This window comes from Macaca fascicularis, chromosome 15 (assembly GCF_037993035.2).
Source record: "Macaca fascicularis isolate 582-1 chromosome 15, T2T-MFA8v1.1".
Lineage (NCBI taxonomy): Eukaryota > Metazoa > Chordata > Mammalia > Primates > Cercopithecidae > Macaca > Macaca fascicularis.
This window is the reverse complement of record NC_088389.1, coordinates 12840826-12860603: the sequence shown is the minus strand read 5'-3', so window position 1 is coordinate 12860603 and position 19778 is coordinate 12840826. Positions and strand designations below refer to the sequence as shown.

At 51.7% G+C, this 19778-nt stretch overlaps 1 protein-coding gene and 1 pseudogene across 3 annotated transcripts in view; one reads left to right on the top strand and one right to left on the bottom strand.

Annotated features, from left to right (window-relative positions):
- Window positions 1–3741: 3741 nt before the first annotated feature.
- Window positions 3742–19778, top strand: part of LAMC3 (laminin subunit gamma 3) — an 89515-nt gene continuing 73478 nt past the window's right edge. For all 3 annotated transcript variants that reach the window (XR_012424246.1, XM_045373951.3, XM_045373950.3), the window contains exon 1: window positions 3742–4142. Coding sequence is in view for 2 of the 3 variants with exons in the window: in XM_045373951.3 (XP_045229886.2) it covers window positions 3770–4142 (373 nt within the window). In the remaining variant the exon portion in view is untranslated. The remainder of the gene's footprint in view (window positions 4143–19778) is intronic.
- Window positions 16563–16701, bottom strand: LOC123569273 (small nucleolar RNA SNORA31; annotated as a pseudogene).

The following is a 19778-nucleotide window of genomic DNA, read 5'->3' as shown; positions in this document are numbered from 1 at the left end:
ATCGCGCCACCGCACTCCAGCCTGGGAGACAGAGCGAGACTCCGCCTCAAAAAAAAAAAAAAAAAGAAAAGAAAGTTCTAAGTTGCTAGCCAATCAGGACAAATACAGAATGTGAAGAACCGTTCCAGCCAATGGAAACTGGACTCAGCAGTCAAGTAGACGTGTCGGGTTATAAATGACCCTGTCTCCTATGTTCAGTGTACTCTAGTGGCAAAACTGCTGGCGAGCGTACCCTTTCTGCAGAACGTAAAAATAGCCTTGCTGAAGAAATTACAGTTATGTTCAGGTGCTATTTCTCTACAGCACCGAGGAACAAGCATTTCTAACATTATCATGGACACATTATGACTTTCCTGGACATTGGGCAGTTTTGCCTTAGCAGGCTCCTTTATTTATTAAAAAATATTAAAAATTCTATTTTACCGAGAGGAGAAGGTTATAGAGTTATTGTTTAAGGGGACAGAGTTTCAATTTTGCAAGATAAAAAGTTTTGGAGGCCGTGTGCAGTGGCTCACGTCTGTAATCTCAGCACTTTGGGAGGCTGAGGCAGTCGGATAACTTGAGGTCAGGAGTTCGAGACCAGCCTGGCCAACATAGTGAAACCCCGTTTCTAAAATACAAAAATTAGCTGAGCATGGTGGCGGGTGCCTGTAATTCCAGCTACTAGGGAGGCTGAGGCAGGAGAATTGCTTGAAGCTGGGAGGCGGAGGTTGCAGTGAGCCAAGATGGCACTGCTGCACTGTAGCCTAGGTGATAGAGCAAGACTCCATCTCAGAAAAAAAAAAAAAGGTCTAGAGATGGATGGTGGTGATGGTTGCACAACAAGGCGAATGTACTTAATATTATTTAACTGTAACTTAAAAGTGGTTAAGATAGTACATTTTATTAATATATTATATGTATTTTACCACAATTATATATATTTTTTTGAGACAGGGCCTCCCTCCGTCACCCAGGCTGGAGTGCAGTGGCGTGATCTCGGCTCACTGCAACTTTCGCCCCCTGGGCTCAAGCAATCCTCCCACCTCAGCCTCCCAAGTAGCTGGGACCACAGGCGTCTGCCACCATGCCCGGGTAATTTTTTGTATTTTTAGTAGAGACGAGGTCTCACCATGTTGCCCAGCCTGGCCTCAAACTCCTGAGCTCCAGCGATCCACCCGCCTTAACCTCCCAATGTGCTGGGATTATAGATGTGAGCCACTATGCCTGGCACTAACATTTTTAAAAATTATATTTAACAACTGTATTGATCTAAAGATGGGTATAGTAATGTCATATGTTAAAACATGTTCTTCAGCCTAAAAGTTCATTTTTTTTCTTCTGACTTTAAAGAAATTAGAACAACTTTTGCGGGTTCCTAGAATTCCTGTGGACCGCCACGTTTCCTGTGCCTGATAGATGAATTAGCTTTGGATGGGCGCATAGCCCAGCTCAGGGTAGCTGGGTGGACCACCAAGAGTCTGCTGCAATCATGTTCTTGACCATAAGAGAAAGCTTTAATGAAGAAGCTTCCATAACACCATCAAAAAACAATCTGGTATTATATTAAATTGATGTTTTAATTCGGGGAGAATTTGTATATGTAAACAGTTGGAAATCCGTGAATATAGATGCTGGTCTTTCAGGTTTTCTGTCTCAGTAGCATTTTATAATTTGCTTCATTTATGTCTTGCACATTTCATACTACATTTATTATTAGGTATTCTACCATTTTCTACATTATTGCTGGCATCAGCTTTTTTTTTTTTTTTTTTTTTAAACAGGGTCTTGCTCTATTGCATAGGCTGGAGTGCATTTGCATGACCTCGGCTCACTGCAACCTCTGCCTCGGATTCAAGCGATTCTTGTGCCTCAGCCTTCCAAATAGCTGCGATTACAGGTGTGCCACCATGCCTGGCTAATTTTTGTTTTTTTTAGTACAGACGGGGTTTCACCATGTTGCCCAGGCTGGTCTCGAACTCCTGACCTCAGGTGATCCGCCTGCCTCAGCCTCCCAAAGTGTTGGGATTACAGGCGTGAGCCACCACGCCCAGCCAGAAAATGCCTATTGCTGGCATTAGTTTTCGTACTCTATCCTGTAGTCAGCCATCTTACGGAGTTCTTATTAATTTTAATAGTCTTAGTAGAATCTTTTAGATTTTCTAGATGTATGTTCAGGTAAATATAAGATATAAATATTTATATCTTTTAAGTTTTTGGCTTATTGCATTAGCTAGAACTTCCAAAATGACCTTAGGTACCAGTGGTGATATCATATACTAACTCTACTTAGATATGGTTCTGAAATCTCTAACTTATTCCATGGGTCTATTCTGTAGCCCTTTCCAGAGCCATATTGTTTTAATCATGTGTAAATAACTGGTGGTGAACCAGCCCATTACAGTTCATCTTGCTTCCAAAAATTTTCTTTCTTTTTTTTTTCTTTTCTTTTTTTTTTTTGAGATGGAGTTTCTCTTGTTGCCTAGGCTGGAGTGCCTCTGCTCCCCAGGTTCAAACAATTCTCCCGCCTCAGCCTCCTGAGTAGCTGGGATTACAGGCACGCACCACCACGCCCAGCTAATTTTTGTATTTTTAGTAGAGACGGGGTTTCACCATGTTGGCCAGGCTGGTCTCGAACTCCTGACCTCAGGTGATCTGCCTCCCTCGGCTTCTCAACGTGCTGCGATTACAGGCGTGAGCCACCACCCGGGCCAGGAAATTTATTTTTATTTTTTTATTTTCCTTAGCGTTTGTCTGGGAATGGCTGCCCTTTTTTTTCGAGACAGGGTCTGGCTCTGTTGTCCAGGCTGGAGTGCAATGGCACTAGTACAGCCCACTGCAGCCTGACCTCCCGGGCTCAAGGGATCCTTCCACCTCAGCTTCCCAGGTAGCTGGGACTACAGGCTTGTGCCATGACGCCGGGCTAATTTTTGTATTTTTTTTGTAGAGATAGGGTCTCACTGTTTTGCCCAGGTTGGTCTCGAACTGCTGGCCTCAAGTTATCCTCCCGCCTCCACCTCCCAAAGTGCTAGGATTACAGGCGTGAGCCACCACGCACGGCCTGGCTGCTAAATTTTATCGAATGACTTCTCTCCTTCGATTTACTAATGTTAATAAATGGAGAGTAAAGGGGGCATTTATGGGGTTGGGGGCAGAAGACAAGGAAGGCCTCTCCGAGGTGACATTTGTGATAAGACCAGGTACCCTTGTCACAAATATCAGGTTAGAATCTCTTTGCTGTGAGAGCAGAGCGCAGCCGGCAGCAGGAGTGCTTTTCAGGGTTAAGGGCAACAGGAGCCGCGCGGAGTCATCTCACAACCCTGTCCGGAGCGCACTTTATTGCTAGGAGGAGATGCGCAAACGGTAGCGATCAGGTAGAGATCCTCGTGTCCCCTTTTATCTCAGGACTTCCAAGGCACTGGTGAGCAGTCTCTACTTAATGAGCAGCCACTGAAGCTTCCCAATGGCGATAATGAGCCTGCATCTGTACCTACCCCACTCCACAGACGAGGAAACTGAGGCTCAAAGAAGCCCGGGTCGCCCCTGGGGCGGACTCCCGAGCCGCGCACTGCCGAGCACGTCCAGCAGGTGGGGGTGGGCGCCCGGGGACGGCGCGGTCCCGGGTATTTTTAGTGGGGTGGGGCCGCCGCCGCCCGCCCCTCCCTCCAGCCTCCCCGCCCCGCCGGGGAAGGCGGGTCCTGGCGGCCAGCGCGCGGTCCGCGCCCACCCGAGCCGCGCCCACCCGAGGAGAGAGGGGCCGGCAGAGCGCGCGGCGTCGGTGCCCTTGACCATGGCGGCGGCTGCGCTCCTGCTAGGGCTGGCGCTGCTGGCACCTCGGGCGGCCGGCTCGGGCATGGGCGCGTGCTACGACGGCGCGGGGCGCCCGCAGCGCTGCCTGCCCGTGTTCGAGAACGCGGCCTTCGGCCGGCTCGCCCAGGCCTCGCACACGTGCGGCAGCCCGCCTGAGGACTTCTGCCCCCACGTGGGCGCCGCGGGCGCGGGGGCGCAGTGCCAGCGCTGCGACGCAGCCGACCCCCAGCGCCACCACAATGCCTCCTACCTCACCGACTTCCACAGCCAGGACGAGAGCACCTGGTGGCAGAGCCCGTCCATGGCCTTCGGCGTGCAGTACCCCACCTCGGTCAACATCACCCTCCGTCTGGGTAAGTGCGGGCTGGGGGCACCGCCACCGCACCCCCTGTCCCCACTCCACTGGGGGTCTGAGGCCAAGGCCTGAGCTGCTGTGCGCCCAGGTTGGGCTGCAGGACCCAGATATGGTGTTGGGTTATGGGCGGCTCAGAAATAGGAATTAGGCTGGGTGAGGTGGCTCAGTCCTGAAATCCCAGCACTTTGGGAGGCCGAGTTGGGAGGGTCGCTTGAGCCCAGGAGTTCAAGATCAGCCTGGGCAACGTAGTGAGATCCCATCTTTACAAAAAATAAAGAAAAATAGGCCGGGCGCGATGGCTCACATCTGTAATCCCAGCACTTTGGGAGGCCGAGGTGGGTGGATAACTTGAGGTCAGGAGTTCCAGACCAGCCTGGCCAACATGGTGAAAACTCTACTAAAGTCTTTACTAAAAATAGAAAAATTGGCCAGGGGTGGTGGTACTTGCCTGTAGTTCCAGCTACTCAGGAGGCTGGGGCAGGAGAATTGCTTGAACCCGGAAGACGGAGGTTGCAGTGAGCCGAGATTACACCACCTTAGTCCAGCCTGGGCCACGAAGCTAGACGCCGTCTCAAAAAAAAAAAAAAAAAATAGCTGGGCGTGATGGTGCACAGCTATGGTCCCAGCTACTCAGGAGGCTGAGGCAGGAGGATCACTTAAGACTGGGAGGTTGAGGCTGCAGTGAGCTATGACAGTGCCAGTGCACTACAGCCTGGGCTACAGAATGAGACCCTATCTCTTAATAAAAAGAAAGAATGAACAAAAGAAGAAAAAAACCAGGACCTGTACCCCTAGATAGCCAGAAGGCTAGACTGAGGGGTGCCCTGTGGGGCGGGAGGGGCAGGGAGTCCCTTGCAGAGCTGTGGTTCTAGGTTGTGATTATAATCCCCTGTAATGGTTTTCCATCCTAGGCCGGAACTGTTGGGGAGGTGACACACCAAGGACTGAGTTGGTCACCCTCTAGGGCAGGGGCTCTTGATCTTGGGGCTTCCGGTCAACTTCAGTTACTCAGTGGACCCCTGAAGCTGCCTGTAGTCATTGGGTGGGTTCTGGAAGACAGAAGTCGTGTCATTCATCACTGCACAGGCAAAGTTTAACCCTCTGGGCAAGGAGGACTAAGTCTCTTCATGCTGCTGGGTAGCTGCGCCCGGTGGCGTGGCCTCTCCACCCTGCTCATGACTTGCCGAGGTGCAGGAGCCCTTAGATCTCCAGGAATCACAATCTGGAGTCTGAACCCAGCCCTGGTTCTCAGCCCCTGCCCCCACTGCAGGGAGCTGGAATGCTCTCTCCTCCCTCGGAGTTCAGCCCAGTTCCCATGTCCTCTGTGGCCGGGTAGGCGCTCAGTGTCTTTCCTGTTGCAGCCTCCACTGCCCTTTCAGGAGGGGCTGGTATCACTAGTTAGACTCCCTTATCTTCCAGGTCAGTCTCCCAAAGCTTTGAAAACTCAAATTATTTTTGTAACTCATTTTGGCTGCTAAACCTGACCTGAGGCTGTTTATAAGCTATGTTTATCCTGGTGAGAATGAATATTCATTCGCTTTGCTACTGAAATCTCATCTGAGTACAGCCGGCAGCCCCAGACCCCACTGCGGGTATTAGCACAATATATGGTATAAGGCCTGCATCATCTTTCTAAAAGCTGAAAAATTCTCAATTCCCAAACACATCTGGAGCCTCGGAGTTTGGATTAGGGATGATGGGACTGTCTCCCATGTTTCAGATGAGAAAATTGAGGTTCAGAGAGGTTGTTGTGCACAAAGGCACACAGCTGCTAAGTGACCATCTGAGCGTGGACATCTGAGGACATCAGAGGTCACAGCATAAACTCCTTGATGTGAGTTCTGCCACCATCAACTGAGTCAGCTCCACCTCAACCTGGTGACAGTGTCCTGGGGAGGGCTGGGAAGTGACATTGGAGTGGGGGGGACCGTGAGCCCCCTTTGCAGAGCACACAGGTACTAGCTGCCACCCCAGCAGCTCCCTTCTTGGACCACATCACCTTCTCTCGGCCTGTCTGGATCCCTAGGTGGGGCTTCTGGACGGGACAAGGGGGAGGGGACAGGAAGCCAGTGGGGAGGGGGGAGTCTGGGGGAGCTGTCTGAATGGAGCTGGCAGGACCCCAAGGCCACAGGGGAAGGAATCTGGGACAGGGTGGGGAGTTGCGGGGGAGACACAGCGCTGCATGGCAAAGGGTATCACATGTGTCCTGGGAACCCAGGGGCCAAGGAAAGGGCTCAGCCCAGGCACAAACAAGGTGGGAGGAAGTTGGGAGAAATGGCCAAGGTTTTGGATTTGGGGTAGTTCCTGTTTACTGAGCCTGGTGTGCCAGGCCCTGGGCTGAGCCATGTGCCGTCGTTGAACTCTGCCTAGAACTTTAGAAGCAGGGTGGTTCTGATCCTTCTGAAAGCAAGGAAACTGAGAGCTTCCACACTGTGAATGAAGAGAGCGAAGACACACACACACACACTCTCACACACACACTCACACACACTCACATCACACACACATACACTCACACACACTCACATCACACACACATACACTCACACACACACTTTCACACACACTCTCACACTCACACACACACTTTCACACACTCTCACACTCACACACACACTTTCACACACACACTTTCACACACACTCTCACACTCACACACACTCTCACACTCACACACACTCTCACACACTCACACACACATACACACACACACACACACACACTCACACACACACACACTCTCTCCCTGCTGTGTCTTACCCCGGTGAGCATTCTTTCTGTTTTGTTACCAAAAACCAGGCATATAGGAGTCCACAAGTATGAGTGACAGGGTCACCTCCTCTGTCCTGTGCTCTGGGGCCAGCTCAGCATTCTCGTTTGCCTGCTCTGGGAGGCAGAATAGGGTAGAAATCACGAAAGGGGGCTTTGGACTTAGGCCCAGCAGAGCCACTCACTGGGCAAGCAGCATCCCCTCTCTCAGCCTCAGTTTCCTCACCTGTACCTTGCGGATAAGAGTCGCCACCTCCTGAGCAGCTGTTCAGGTTCATGAGCCCGGGTCGGAGCCATGGCAGTCCGTGTGTGTGACCAGCGGGGCTGCTGAGATGGCTCAGGGCTGAGGCTCCCCTGCGGGTGGGCTCCCTTGCAGGGATTGAGAAATGCTCATCCCGGCCACCCTGCCTCCTCAAAGACGTCCTGACCCTGGGCTCTGTTTACGCACAAGGGGCGCCGGGGGCTCAGTGCAGCCCCAGATTTGGCCTCTTTTTGGTTTTCTGTGACTTAGGTTTGCTCCAGGCTAAGCCATGGCTTGCATAATAGCGGGGGAAGGAGAGGCCTGGGATTGTCAGTGTCCCCTGTGGAGGCCGTCTGACAACCTCTCCTCCTGGTCCTTAGGCCACCTCTGCTGGCTCTGTCCCCCACTGCTCCCTCTCCTTGAAGGCTCATGGGAGGGGAGAGTGGGCGGCCAGCTCTGGCCCGGGGTCTCCTAGAGGGAATGGGGTGAGGGGCAGGGAAGGAGATGGAGGTCGCCGTGTTCCCAGCCCCCCGTGGCTCTCGGACATCTGTTCCCGATCCTCCCGTCATCTCTGAGCTGAGCCTTTGTGTCTGGGATGAAAGGCAGCAGTGGGGTCTGGCAGCCCCAGCCTGCCACCAAGGCCCAGGGAGGCCACTGGGCTGGGGCCTGGGAGTCAGTGGGGGTGTGAGGGGAGTGGACAGTGACAGGGGTACAGACCGTTCCTGGGCTCTCACCATGTGCCAAGGACTCGCCCAGGCAGCATTCCACACCGGCGTGCTTTGTTCTTTTACAGACAGCAAAACTGAGGCACTGAGGGTGAGATCACACACCCTTAGGATCACACAAGTCAACAAATGGTGGCCCCTGGGACCGTCCCCCTAACTACTGCACTTGGGAATGAAGAGGGTCCGGGCTAGGCTGGTCCACATGCTTCAAGCCTCGGTCCTGGGAGGAACAGTGCGGGCTGTGGCTTTCAGTGGGCCGGGGGAGTCTCCTGCCCGCTTGCACTTAGATCGCTGAGAATCTCCTGGAATCACAGAAAGACCTGAGTCCCCAAGCGGATGAGTTCTCCCCTCCCGCCCCTGCAGGTTCTGGATGCCCCTGCGTGGAGCTGATTTCTTCTTGCTTTCATTTAGCTGTTTGCTTGGTGGTCACCCAGCCTTGGCTCACTGGCCACAGGATGCAGCTGTGAACAGGGCTATGTGCGGCCCCTGTCCTGGGGGGCTCGGGGACCGCCAGAAGGCAGCCTGTAGTGAGCAATGCTGCGAACGAGGATGTATGCTCTGAGAACAGGCACTGGGGCGCATGAGCCTCATCAATAGGATCAGGCAGGGTCTCGCTGAGACCTGAAGGATGGTAGGAGCTGGCAAAAGAGGAAAGGATGTTCCAGGCCGAGGGAGCAGCATCAAGAGGCAGAGGCAGCTCTGTGTGTTCTGTGACAGGCCGGGCCTGGATGGCCTGAGTGCAGACACCAAGAAGACGCTGCGGTCTGGCCAGCCACAGCGAGGAGCTGGGCCTCGGGGGACTGGACATTAGGGGGACCCTGCGGCCCCTGAGGGGCCCTGGAGCCAGCTGGGTCTCCTGAGCTTTGGCTCCGTTCTGTCTTCCTGTCAAGTGGGTGGCTGCGTTTGCCTTGGCCTGGGCCAGTGCTGGGGGCCGAGTCCTCCCTCCTGCTCCCTGGGGGTTCTGGCTGGAACGCTGAGCCCCGAGCAGGGCAGGGGGTCAAGGAAGCGGCTGCTTAGCCTCCATCCACCCACAGAACTGCCCCCCAGGCCCCTGGGCCCAGCTGGCCTTGGCCCCCTCTGTCTCTCTGGGCCTCCCAGGACTAATGCAGGAGATGCAGGGGTAGGAAGTCACAAAGCCCAGGAAGGGTGTAGGCAGCCTCCCATGGCCTCCGCGTCATGCCTGTCCACTTCCCACACTGCCCTCCAGCAAGGCCTTGGCTGGGCCAAGGCACTGTCTCTCCTCCAGTGCTTTACATGTGCTGTGGCTTCTGCCCAGCACACTTCTCCTCCCACCTTCAGCCTAACTCACGTCTTGTTCATCCACAAAACCATTGCATGTCTGCCAATCCCTGTGCTGAGCCCTGGGGATGCCTGTCTGCCCCACTCAGCTTAGCGGTGCCTCCTCTGGAAAGCCCCTCGCCCCTCCAAGTTTGGGCAGAGGGCCTGCCCGTGCATCCTTGCAGCCCCTAATCCTCCTTCCACCAGAGTCTGGATTACACTGCATGAGGGCTTGGTTTGTTTATGTCCATCCCTATCTCTGAGCTGCCAGAGGGAATGCCTGTTTTCACATCTGTACCCTAGCGCCCAGCCTGCATTTGCCTACTGCGCAGGGTGCTGGGTAAAGGTTGGTCAGGCGAATGAATGGAAGAGCAGCTCAAATTTCACTGAGGCTGTGTGAGACTCACACCTGTAATCCCAGCACTTTGGGAGGCAGAGACAGGAAGATCCCTTGAACCAGAAGTTCAGGGTCAGCCTGGGCAACAAAGTGAGACCCTGTCTTTACAAAAATAAAAATAGAAATGAAAAAATTAGCCGGGCATGGGGGCAAGTGCCTGTAGTCCCAGCTGCCTGGAAGGCTGAGGTGGGAGGATCACTGGAGCCTACGAGTTCGAGGCTGCAGTGAGCTGTGATCACACCACTTCACTCCAGCCTGGGCAACAGAGCGAGACCCTGTCTCAGAAAAAAGAAAAATGTAGTTGAACAAATGCTTCATGCCTGAGACTGTTCCAAGTGCTTCCAAGGCATTTGTTCATGTAGCCCTGTTATTGTTATGCCTATTTTGCAAATGGGGAAACCGAGACACTACATTGCAGTCACTTGCCCAGTGAACCTGAGGGAGTTCAGGTATTTTGCCCAAGGCCACAGAGGCAGGAATTGGTGGGGCTGGGCTGTGAACCCCAAGGTTGCAAGATGGCACTGTGTTTCCTTGCTGAGAGCGAGGGAGTGAGGAATTCATGGAGGAAGGACCCCCAGCCTTGCAGGTGCCTCCCATACTCCTAAGCCACGGCGTTCATGGCAGTGCTGCCATCCTCCCGGCCCAGCCCTGCCCTGCCCTGCCCTGCTCTCCCTTGCCCAGGCTCCAGCTGCTTGGTCTACCTCCCTTCCCTGTGGCCCCTTGTCCCAGGCAAGCCCTCCCAGCAGCTGTGCCCTTGCCCACCTCATGCCCTGGCTTTGCTTATTTAAATCATCATCGACATCCAGGACTCCACCTGCACCTTTCGCCCTGGCTCGGTCTCCACCTGAGCCCTTGACTGGGTAATTTGAGCAGCCTCCTCAACACCGACCACTCTGGATGTCATGCAAGCGCCCCCATGAGCAAAGGCTATGCAAGGGCCCCTGTGTGCATAGAGGTATTTTCTTTTCTTTTTTATTTGTTTGAGACAGAGTCTTGCTCCACTGCTCAGGCTGGAGTGCAATGGTGCAATCTTGGCTCATTGTAACCTCCACCTCCCAGGTTCAAGCAATTCTCCTGCCTCAGCCTCCTGAGTAGCTGGGATTACAGGTTCCCGCCACCACACCTGGCTAATTTTTTTGTATTTTTAGTGGTGATGGGGTTTCATCGTGTTGGCCAGACTGGTCTCGAACTCCTGACCTCAGGTGATCTGCCCGCCTCAGCCTCCCAAAGTGCTGGGATTACAGGCGTGAGCCATGGCACCTGGCCCATAACAGCATTTCCACAGTAGCCAAAGCCGAGCCAGCCTAAGTGTCCACCAAGGGGTGAATGATGAGCAAGAGCAAATGTGGTCCATCCATCCGGTAGAATATTACTCAGCCCTGAAAAGGAAGGAGATTCTCATACAGCCACAGTACAGATGAACCTTGAGGACAGTATGCTAAGGGAAAGAAGCCAGTCAAAATAGAACAAATACTGCAGGGTTCCACTGATATGAGAGGCACCCTGGGATAGTCAGATCCACAGAGACAGAAGGTAGAATGCTGGTTGCCAGGGGCTGGGGGAGGGGCAGTGGAGAGTGTTTCATGGGGACAGTGTTTCAATTTGGGAAGATGAAAGCGTTCTGGAGATGGATGGTGGTGAAGGTTGCACAACAATGTGAGCTGTGCAAATGGTTAAGATGGTAAGTGTCATGTTAGGCGTATTTCACCACAATAAAAGAAGGTTTGGGGAGAAGTACATGTTGGCCCTGTGGGAAGGCAGCTTGGTGACATGGATGAAGACCCACTAGAATATTCCTGGTCTTTGGCAAAGGAATCCTACTTCTGGGAATTAAAATAAGGGAAGGGTCCTAATGCATGAAAATGTTCATCGAGGCGTTCTTTATAGTAGGGAAAAATTGGAACCATAAGGGAATAGTTAAGTAAATTGTAGGACATAAATTCACATGGTGATTGGAGCCATTCAGTGCAACAGCTGACAAAGGGTTTGTAATACACAGGGAGCGCTTAAGTCAAAATGTTGAATGGAGAAAAAGACACAAGTTGGTACATGTGGAATCATCAGATTTATATTTTAAAATCCCTAAAGAGTAGGCAAAAAAGAAAGACATCAAACTGGTAAAAGCGTGTTTGTCCTCAGGACTTGCAGCGACTTTTCTTCCATTTTTCGTGTTTCTACATTTTCCCAATATTCTCTCATGAAGCTTGTTCTAATTTAAAAACTGGAGAGAACACATTGCTACAGTTTGTTTTTTTTTTAAAGCACCCGCATCGCTATGTTTTGTTTTAAGATGTTTTTCAAAGTTCTGGTGCAGCACAGCTTGGCATCGTAACTCCCAACCCCTTAAAAGAAAGCGTGCGGAGCAAACAGAGTCCGGATCTGGGGGCGGCCTGGTGTCTGTGTCCGTTTGGAGCAGAGGTTTCACGTCTTGGAACCAGGTGGGCGACTGGCCCAGATGTGCATTCGCTAAAGGATGCTGTGCGCGGGCTGCTGTGGGTCGCCGGTGCAGACTCCTTGGTAAACATCTAGCAGCCAGACACGTCTCGGGAGGGGAGCTTGGAGCCACTTAAAAGGTAGCTGGCAGCTAGAAGCGTGATCGGAAAAAGGCAGTCACTGGGACTTCATGCAAAGGAGCAGCCTCACGCCATAGGAAACATCCCGGCTTTTCCGTCCTTGCCAAACCAGGAGGTGAGAGAAGACGCAGCAATATCACAGAGACACAGACGGGACTTTTTGTTACGAGAGTTAATTAGAGGCTGGGCATGGTGGCTCACGCCTGTAATCCCAGCACTTTGGGAGGCTGAGGCTGGTGGATCACTTGAGGTCAGGAGTTCGACATCAGCCTAGCCAACATGGTGAAACCCCGTCTCTACTAAAAAAAAAAAAAAAAAAAATTAACCAAGCATTGTGGTGGGCACCTATAATCCCAGCTGCTTGGGAGGCTGAGGCAGCAGAATCGCTTGAACCAGAGGCAGAAGTTGCAGTGAGTCGAGATCAGACCACTGCACTGCAGCCTGGGTGGTAGTAAGACTCTATTTCAAAAAAAAAAAAAAGACCGGGTGTGGTGGTTCAACCTGTAATCCCAGCACTTTGGGAGGCTGAGGTGGGCGGATCACCTGAGGTCAAGAGTTCGAGACCAGCCTGGTCAACATGGCAAAACCCCGTCTCTACTAAAAATACAAAAATTAGCCAGGCATGGTGGTGTGCGCCTGTAATCCCAGCTACCCAGGAGGCTGAGGCAGGAGAACCGCTGGAACCCGGGATGCAGAGGCTGCAGTGAGCTGAGATTGCACCGCTGCACTGCAGCCTGGGCAACAAAGCAAGACTCCATCTCAAAAACTAACTAACTAAATAAGTAAATAAATAAATAAATAAATAAAAGCAGCTTAATCCCTCCTTTGTGATGAAAAGGTTTCTTCCAAAGGCAACCAAAAGGCTGGGAAAGGAGTGGCCCCAAGAATTTTTTTTTTTTTTTCCTGGAGTTGAAGTCTCACTCTGTAGCCCAAGCTGGAGTGAAGTGGCACGATCTCGGCTCACTGCAACCTCTGCCTCCTACATTCAAGCGATTCTTGTGCTTCAGCCTCCCGTGTAGCTGGTACTACAGGTGCGTGCCACCATGCCCGGCTAATTTTTTGTATTTTAGTAGAAACGAGGTTTCACCATGTTGCCCAGGGTGGTCTCGAACTCCGGAGCTCAGGTGATCCGCCCGCCTCGGTCTCCCAAAGTGCTGGGATTACAGGTGTGAGTCACCATGCCCGGCCCCCAAGATCTTTTAAACAGCGACGAGAATTAAAACCTGCAGCCCTGGCTGGGCACGGTGGCTCACGCCTGTAATCCCAGCACTCTGGGAGGCCGAGGCGGGTGGATCACGAGGTCAGGAGTTCAACACCAGCCTGGCCAAGATGGTGAAACTCCGTCTCTACTAAAAATACAAAAAGTAGCCGGGCGTGGTGGCACGTGCCTGTAATCCCTGCTACTCAGGAGGCTGAGGCAGAGAATTGCTTGACCCCGGGAGGCGGAGGTTGCAGTGAGCTGAGATCATGCCATTGCACTCCAGCCTGGGCAACAGAGCGAGACTCCATCTCAAAAAAGAAAAAAAAAAAAAAAAACCTGCAGCCCTAGCCCAGCCCCTCACAAGCTCCAGGGGCTAATGAGGCTTCTGGGTGATTGAGACAGCTGTGTTCCTATCAGGAAAGCCAAGCCAAGGTGTCATCCTCAACTGTTAGCTGGTGGTGACACTGCTCGGGAGCACTTGGCTTCCATCACCTCCAGGCCGCCCGATACGCTATTCTCTGTGCCTAGAATTCTGTTCCTTCTGCTCTCCTCACCTGTCTGGCTCCCATGCACCCCTGCTCATCCCACCAGCTTACTAGACCACATGCCCCAAACTTACTTCTCACCACCTCCTCCCTCTCCATGCTCCTGCCAGCCTGAACTACAGGCTTCACCACGAGGTGGCCACAGCTCTGCCAACATCCTGCCTGGTGTGGAATGCACCTTCTCCTCACCATCCCTGGCTAATGGCTGCTCATCCTTGAAACCGTAGGTTCAAGTGCCTTGTTGGTGCTCCCACAGCCTCCCTGGGCTACTTTGGCCTGTTCTATAAAGACCTGTCTGTCTCGGCTGGGCACGGCGGCTCACGCCTCTGATCCCAGCACTTTGGGAGGCTGAGGCAGGCAGATCACTTGAGGTCAGGAGTTCAAGACCAGCCTGGCCAACATGATGAAATCCCATCGCTACAAAAATACAAAAATTAGCCAGGCTTGGTGGTGCATGCTTGTAATCGCCGCTACTCAGGAGGCTGAGGCAGGAGAATGGCTTGAACTCAGGGGACGGAGGTTGCAGTGAGCCAAGATTGTGCCACTGTACTCCAGCCTAGACAACAGAGTGAGACTCTGTCTCAAAACAAACAAACAAACAAACAACAATAACAAAAACAAGACCTGCCTCTCTCTCCCCACCTGTCACCTCCGCTTGGGGCAGGTGCCATGAATCCTTATTGCTGAGCATGGCACCTGGCACACAAGAGGTGCCCAATAAATGCTTGCCAGATGAATGAGTAGATTCGAGGCAGGATTTGTACCTTCAAGGAGTTTATAATCCAGTGAGAGAGTGGAGACAGCAGGTAGTCCTGACAGTATGGGACACTGTCCCAAGTGTGCCTGGGAGTCATGATCCCTGCATGAGTCTGTGTTTAAAACAATAGCCAGCATTTAGTAGGCACCTGCTGTGTGCCAGGTGCTTTGCCAAGTGCTTTACAGGCACTGTATGGCTGAGATCCCCAAACGCTTCATTTACTAGTGAGGAGTCAGGCTCAGGGAGGAGAAGGACTTCCTCAATGTCATGCCCAAAGTCACGGCACAAAACCAGGGCGCCCTCCTACTCAGGAGTCCATGGGACCCCAGAGAGAAGGGACTGCCTAGGAAGGGGGTGAAGGGGGTTCTGGTGCCCATGGAGACATGGAGGTCCCACCCGCCCCCCTCCCGGTCTTCACCTGCTGGCTGAGCCAGCAGCTGGGCACAGCAGAGCATCCCCCACCAGCCGCCCCGCACCGCCCAAGCCAAACAGCAGGAGCGCCAAGTTGCATCCTCTCCAGCCAGCTGGAACATAAAGCCCATCAAGAATGACACCAGGACAGTCATAAAAATCAAGCCAGCCCACATCCGGCACTGACCAAGCAGAATGAGCTCAGTATGAAGAGGCTTATTTTGGGAAAATGGAAACAAAACAAAGCCCTTTAATTAGAGCCATCTGGGGAATAGTGGCCTGTGAGTGGGGCGGGAAGGGCTAGGGTGGAAAGTTGAGCTGGGAATGCATGGGTGAGGCTGCCCTGCCCACCTCAAGCATTAGAACCAGGCGGGTGAGCTGCTCCCAGCCTACAAGGGAGTCACACACACAGCAGGGTCCCTGAGCCCCATCTGACCACCCACTGTTCCTGTTCTTCCTCTCCCAGGCGAACTCTTGGCAATTCTGGGTGTGGTGACTCCCTGTGAGGAGCTGGGGACTCCCCATGGCCATGACACCAGATACCACAAGACCCTGGCTGAACCAGGGCTAGGCTCCATCACAGCCCTCCCATCTTGGCACTAAGTCTAAGCCCCAAATATGAATCAAGATTGCCAAGTCTGAAAAAACAAAAAGATTGCCAAGTGCTCCTCTAACCTGGGGAGACCAAACAGTTTTCCTTGGATTGATTGTTGCCTAGGGCTTTGTGTTAAGAAGGATTCCGAGGTACAGTCTGAGCTGAAACATGACTGAGACATGACTACACGTTTGCAAAGAGAGGTGGCAGGGCATTCCAGACCATTGCAATAAGTCAGGGAACAGATGAGGGGCTGAGAGAATGACAGAGAGGAGGGCAAACACAAGGAATATTCCAGTGAATGAGCTAGTGATCTGGAGAATACTGAGGTCACTCGCTGAGGAGGGAGGTGATTCACCAGCTTCTTGTTTTGGTGCATAGAGAGACTAGGGGAGGAAGGAAGATGCCTTTATTTTTTTTCCCCCCAAATACATATAACACAAACGTGGAGTCTGGCTTTTGATTCTTTTGGGTATATCCCCAGAAGTGGGAGTACTGGATCCTATGGCAAAAAAAAAAAAAAAAAAAAACCTATTCTTTTTTTTTTTTTTTTTTTGAGACAGAGTCTCGCTCTGTCGCCCAGGCTGGAGTGCAGTGGCCGCATCTCAGCTCACTGCAAGCTCCGCCTCCCAGGCTTACGCCATTCTTCTGCCTCAGCCTCCCATGTAGCTGGGACTACAGGCGCCCGCCACCTCGCCCGGCTAGTTTTTTGTATTTTTTAGTAGAGACGGGGTTTCACCGTGTTAGCCAGGATGGTCTCGATCTCCTGACCTCGTGATCCGCCCGTCTCGGCCTCCCAAAGTGCTGGGATTACAGGCTTGAGCCACTGCGCCCGGCCCATTGTAGGTTCTTGTTTGGAGTGACACAGGCTCTTCACTGCTTACAAGGCTATTCTTGAGTTGCAAAAATTCTCTCTCCATGCTTTTTCCTGTATTCCTCTATTCGATCTCGGCTGCCACAGAAAGCAGACAGCAGTCAGAGAGAACGCACAGGGACGCTCTTTTTGCATCTGTAGTGGAAACCTTAGCAGACAGTAACTGCTCTGGGGCTGTCAAATAGATGCATTGTTTTTAGTTTTTTCAGGAACCACCAGTTTTCCATAGCGGCTGCACCATTTCACATTCCCACCCACAGTGCACAAGGGTTCCAACGTCTCCATATCCTTGCCAACACTTGTTATTTTCTGGTTTTTTTTTTTTGTTTTTTTGTTTTTTTTAATAATAGCCACCCTAATGGATGTGAGGTCCAATTATACATATATATATATAAAACTGTGTAGGGGAAAACTCCTCAAAATGTATTTTTCCTCTGCTCTCAGACCACAAGCATCGTCAACACAGAAGACTTCTGAGACCAAATGCGTGGGGTTTTCCCCCACACAACAAGCAGCGGTACCAGCTGGGTGTCCTCTAATTCAGTTCCAACACAATCTAGTCAGAGATAACATCAGATCCCACAGGTTGAGAGCTCAGTCCCCAAGGCTGTCTTCCGCCACACACACCGGTCGCAAGTCAAGGCCTCAGAAACTTCTGACAGATTAGCTTCAAGTTCCCATGACCCCTTCTTTGGGTTCAATCGGTTTGCTGGAGCAGCTCGCAGAACTCAGGGTAACAGATGGACCGGTTTATTATAGAGACTATTGCAAAGGACGCAGATGAAGAGATGAGCAGGGTGAGGAACGGTGAAGGGGCGGGAGCTTCCATGCCCCCCCCGGGTGCCACCCTCCAGAAACCTCCTTGTGTTCAGCCATCCAGAAGCTCCCTGAATCCTGTCCTTGGCTTTTTATGGATGCTTCATGCATCAGCATAGCTTCCCCTGGGTATAGGGTGGGACCCTCTCTTGGAGGGTCTTAAGACTCACAGAAAGGTGGGGGAGCTTTAGAATGAAAGGAGGGCAGGAGAAGGCAGAGGCCTGCCCCTGAGGCCCAACACACCCAACAGTCAAACAAAAGACCATAAGGAGGGCTGTGGGAGTCATAAGCCAGGAGCTGTGGATGAAAACACACACACACACACACACACACACACACACACACACACACACACACACACATATATAGTTTTTTGTATAGAGACATGTTCTAACTATGTTGCCCAGGCTGGTTTCAAACCCCTGGGCTCAAGTGATCCTCCCCGCCCTCGGCCTCCCAAAGTGCTAGGATTACAGGCGTGAGCCACCACACCCAGCCCAACAACTGATATCTATCATAACACCACAGTTAACATATATCGTATATATAACAGCTTTAGGAGATATAATTCCCATACCATATAATATACCCATCTAAACTATGCAATCCAGTGGTGTTTAATATATACACAGAGTTGTGCAGCCCTCACCGCAATCAACTTTAGAATATCTTTATTTATTTACTTATTTTGAGACAGGGTCTCATTCTGTTGCGCAGGCTGGAGTGCAGTGGCACAATCACGGCTCACTGCAGCCTCTACCTCCTGAGGGCAAGCCATCCTCCCACCTCAGCCTCTCAAGTAGCTGGGATATGCAAGCCACCACACCCAGCTAATTTTTAAATTTGTTCTTATTTATTTATTTTTTGTAGGCCGGGTGTGGTGGCTCATGCCTGTAATCCCAGCACTTTGGGAGGCTGAGGCGGGCGGATCACAAGGTCAGGAGATCGAAACCATCCTGGCTAACACGGTGAAACCCCGTCTCTACTAAAAATACAAAAAATTAGCCAGACGAGGTGGCGGGCGCCTGTAGTCCCAGCTACTTGGGAGGCTGAGGCAGGAGAATGGCGTGAACCTGGGAGGCGGAGCTTGCAGTGCGCGCCACTGCACTCCAGCCTGGGCGACAGAGCGAGACTTCCATCGCAAAAATAAATAAATAAATAGAGACAGGATCTTGCTATGTTACCCAGGCTGGTCTTAAACTCCTGGGCTCAAGTGATCCTCCAGCCTCAGCCTCCTAAAGTGCTGGGATGACAGGTGTGAGCCACTAAGCCCGGCTTGGAACACCTTTATTACCCTGTACCTATTAGCAGTCACTTTCTGTTTCCCCCCCATCCCCATCCTGAACCCCTATCCTGTGACAACCACCTGTCTTCTTCCTATCTCTGTAGATTTGCCTATTCTGGACATTTACGTGGAATCCCATAAAATGTGGCCTTTGGTGATTAGCTTCTGCTACTTAGTGTAATGTTCTCGTGGTTCATTCTTGTGGTTGCTTATGTCAGCACTTCATTTGTTCTTGTAGCCCCATCATATTCCATCATATGATATACCACGTTTTATTGATTCATTCATCAGTTGGTGGGCATTGGAGTTGTTCCCACTCTTTGGCTGTTATACAAAGAAAGCTGCTGTGAACATCCATATGTACGTTTTGTGTGGATGTATGTTATGTGTTTTCATTTCTCTTGAGTATATGCTGAGGAGTGGAATTGCTGGGTCCTTTGATAACCCCATGTCTGGGTCCTTTGATAACCCCATGTCTAACATTTTGAGGAACTGCTGGGCTGTTTTCCAAAGTGGCTGCCCCATTTTACATTCCCGTCAGTGGCGTATGAGGGTTCCAATGCCCCCACTTCCTCACCAACACTTGTTATTATCTCTGTCGATGCTAGCCAGCCTAGTGGGTGTGAAGGGGATCTCATTATGGTTTTGACTTGCATTTCCCCTCTGGCCAATGATGTGGAGCATTTTTTTCTTGTGTTTCTGGGCCATTCATATATCCACTTTGGAGAAATGTCTATTCAAAACCTTTGCCGTTTTTGTTGTTTTCTTTTTTGAGATAGAGTCTCACTGGGTTGCCCAGGTTAGAGTGCCAGGTTCTCACTTGGTTGCCCAGGTTGGAGTGCAGTGGTGTGATCATGGCTCACTGCAGCCTCAACCGCTTGGGTTCAATCAGTCCTCCCACCTCAGCCTCCCAAATAGCCTGGAGGCACAGGCCACCGCGCTCGGCTCATTTTTTATATTTTTTGTAGAAGTGGTGTTTCACCATGTTACCCTGGCTGGTTGCGAACTCCTGGGCTCAAGCAATCTACTTCCCCTTTGCCTGTTTTTAATCGGGTTGTCTTTTTGAGTGGTAAGTATTCTTTATATATTCTGGGTAAGTCCCTTATCAGATATATGATTTGCAACTATTTTCTCCCACTGTGTGGGTTGCCTTTTCATTTTCTCAGT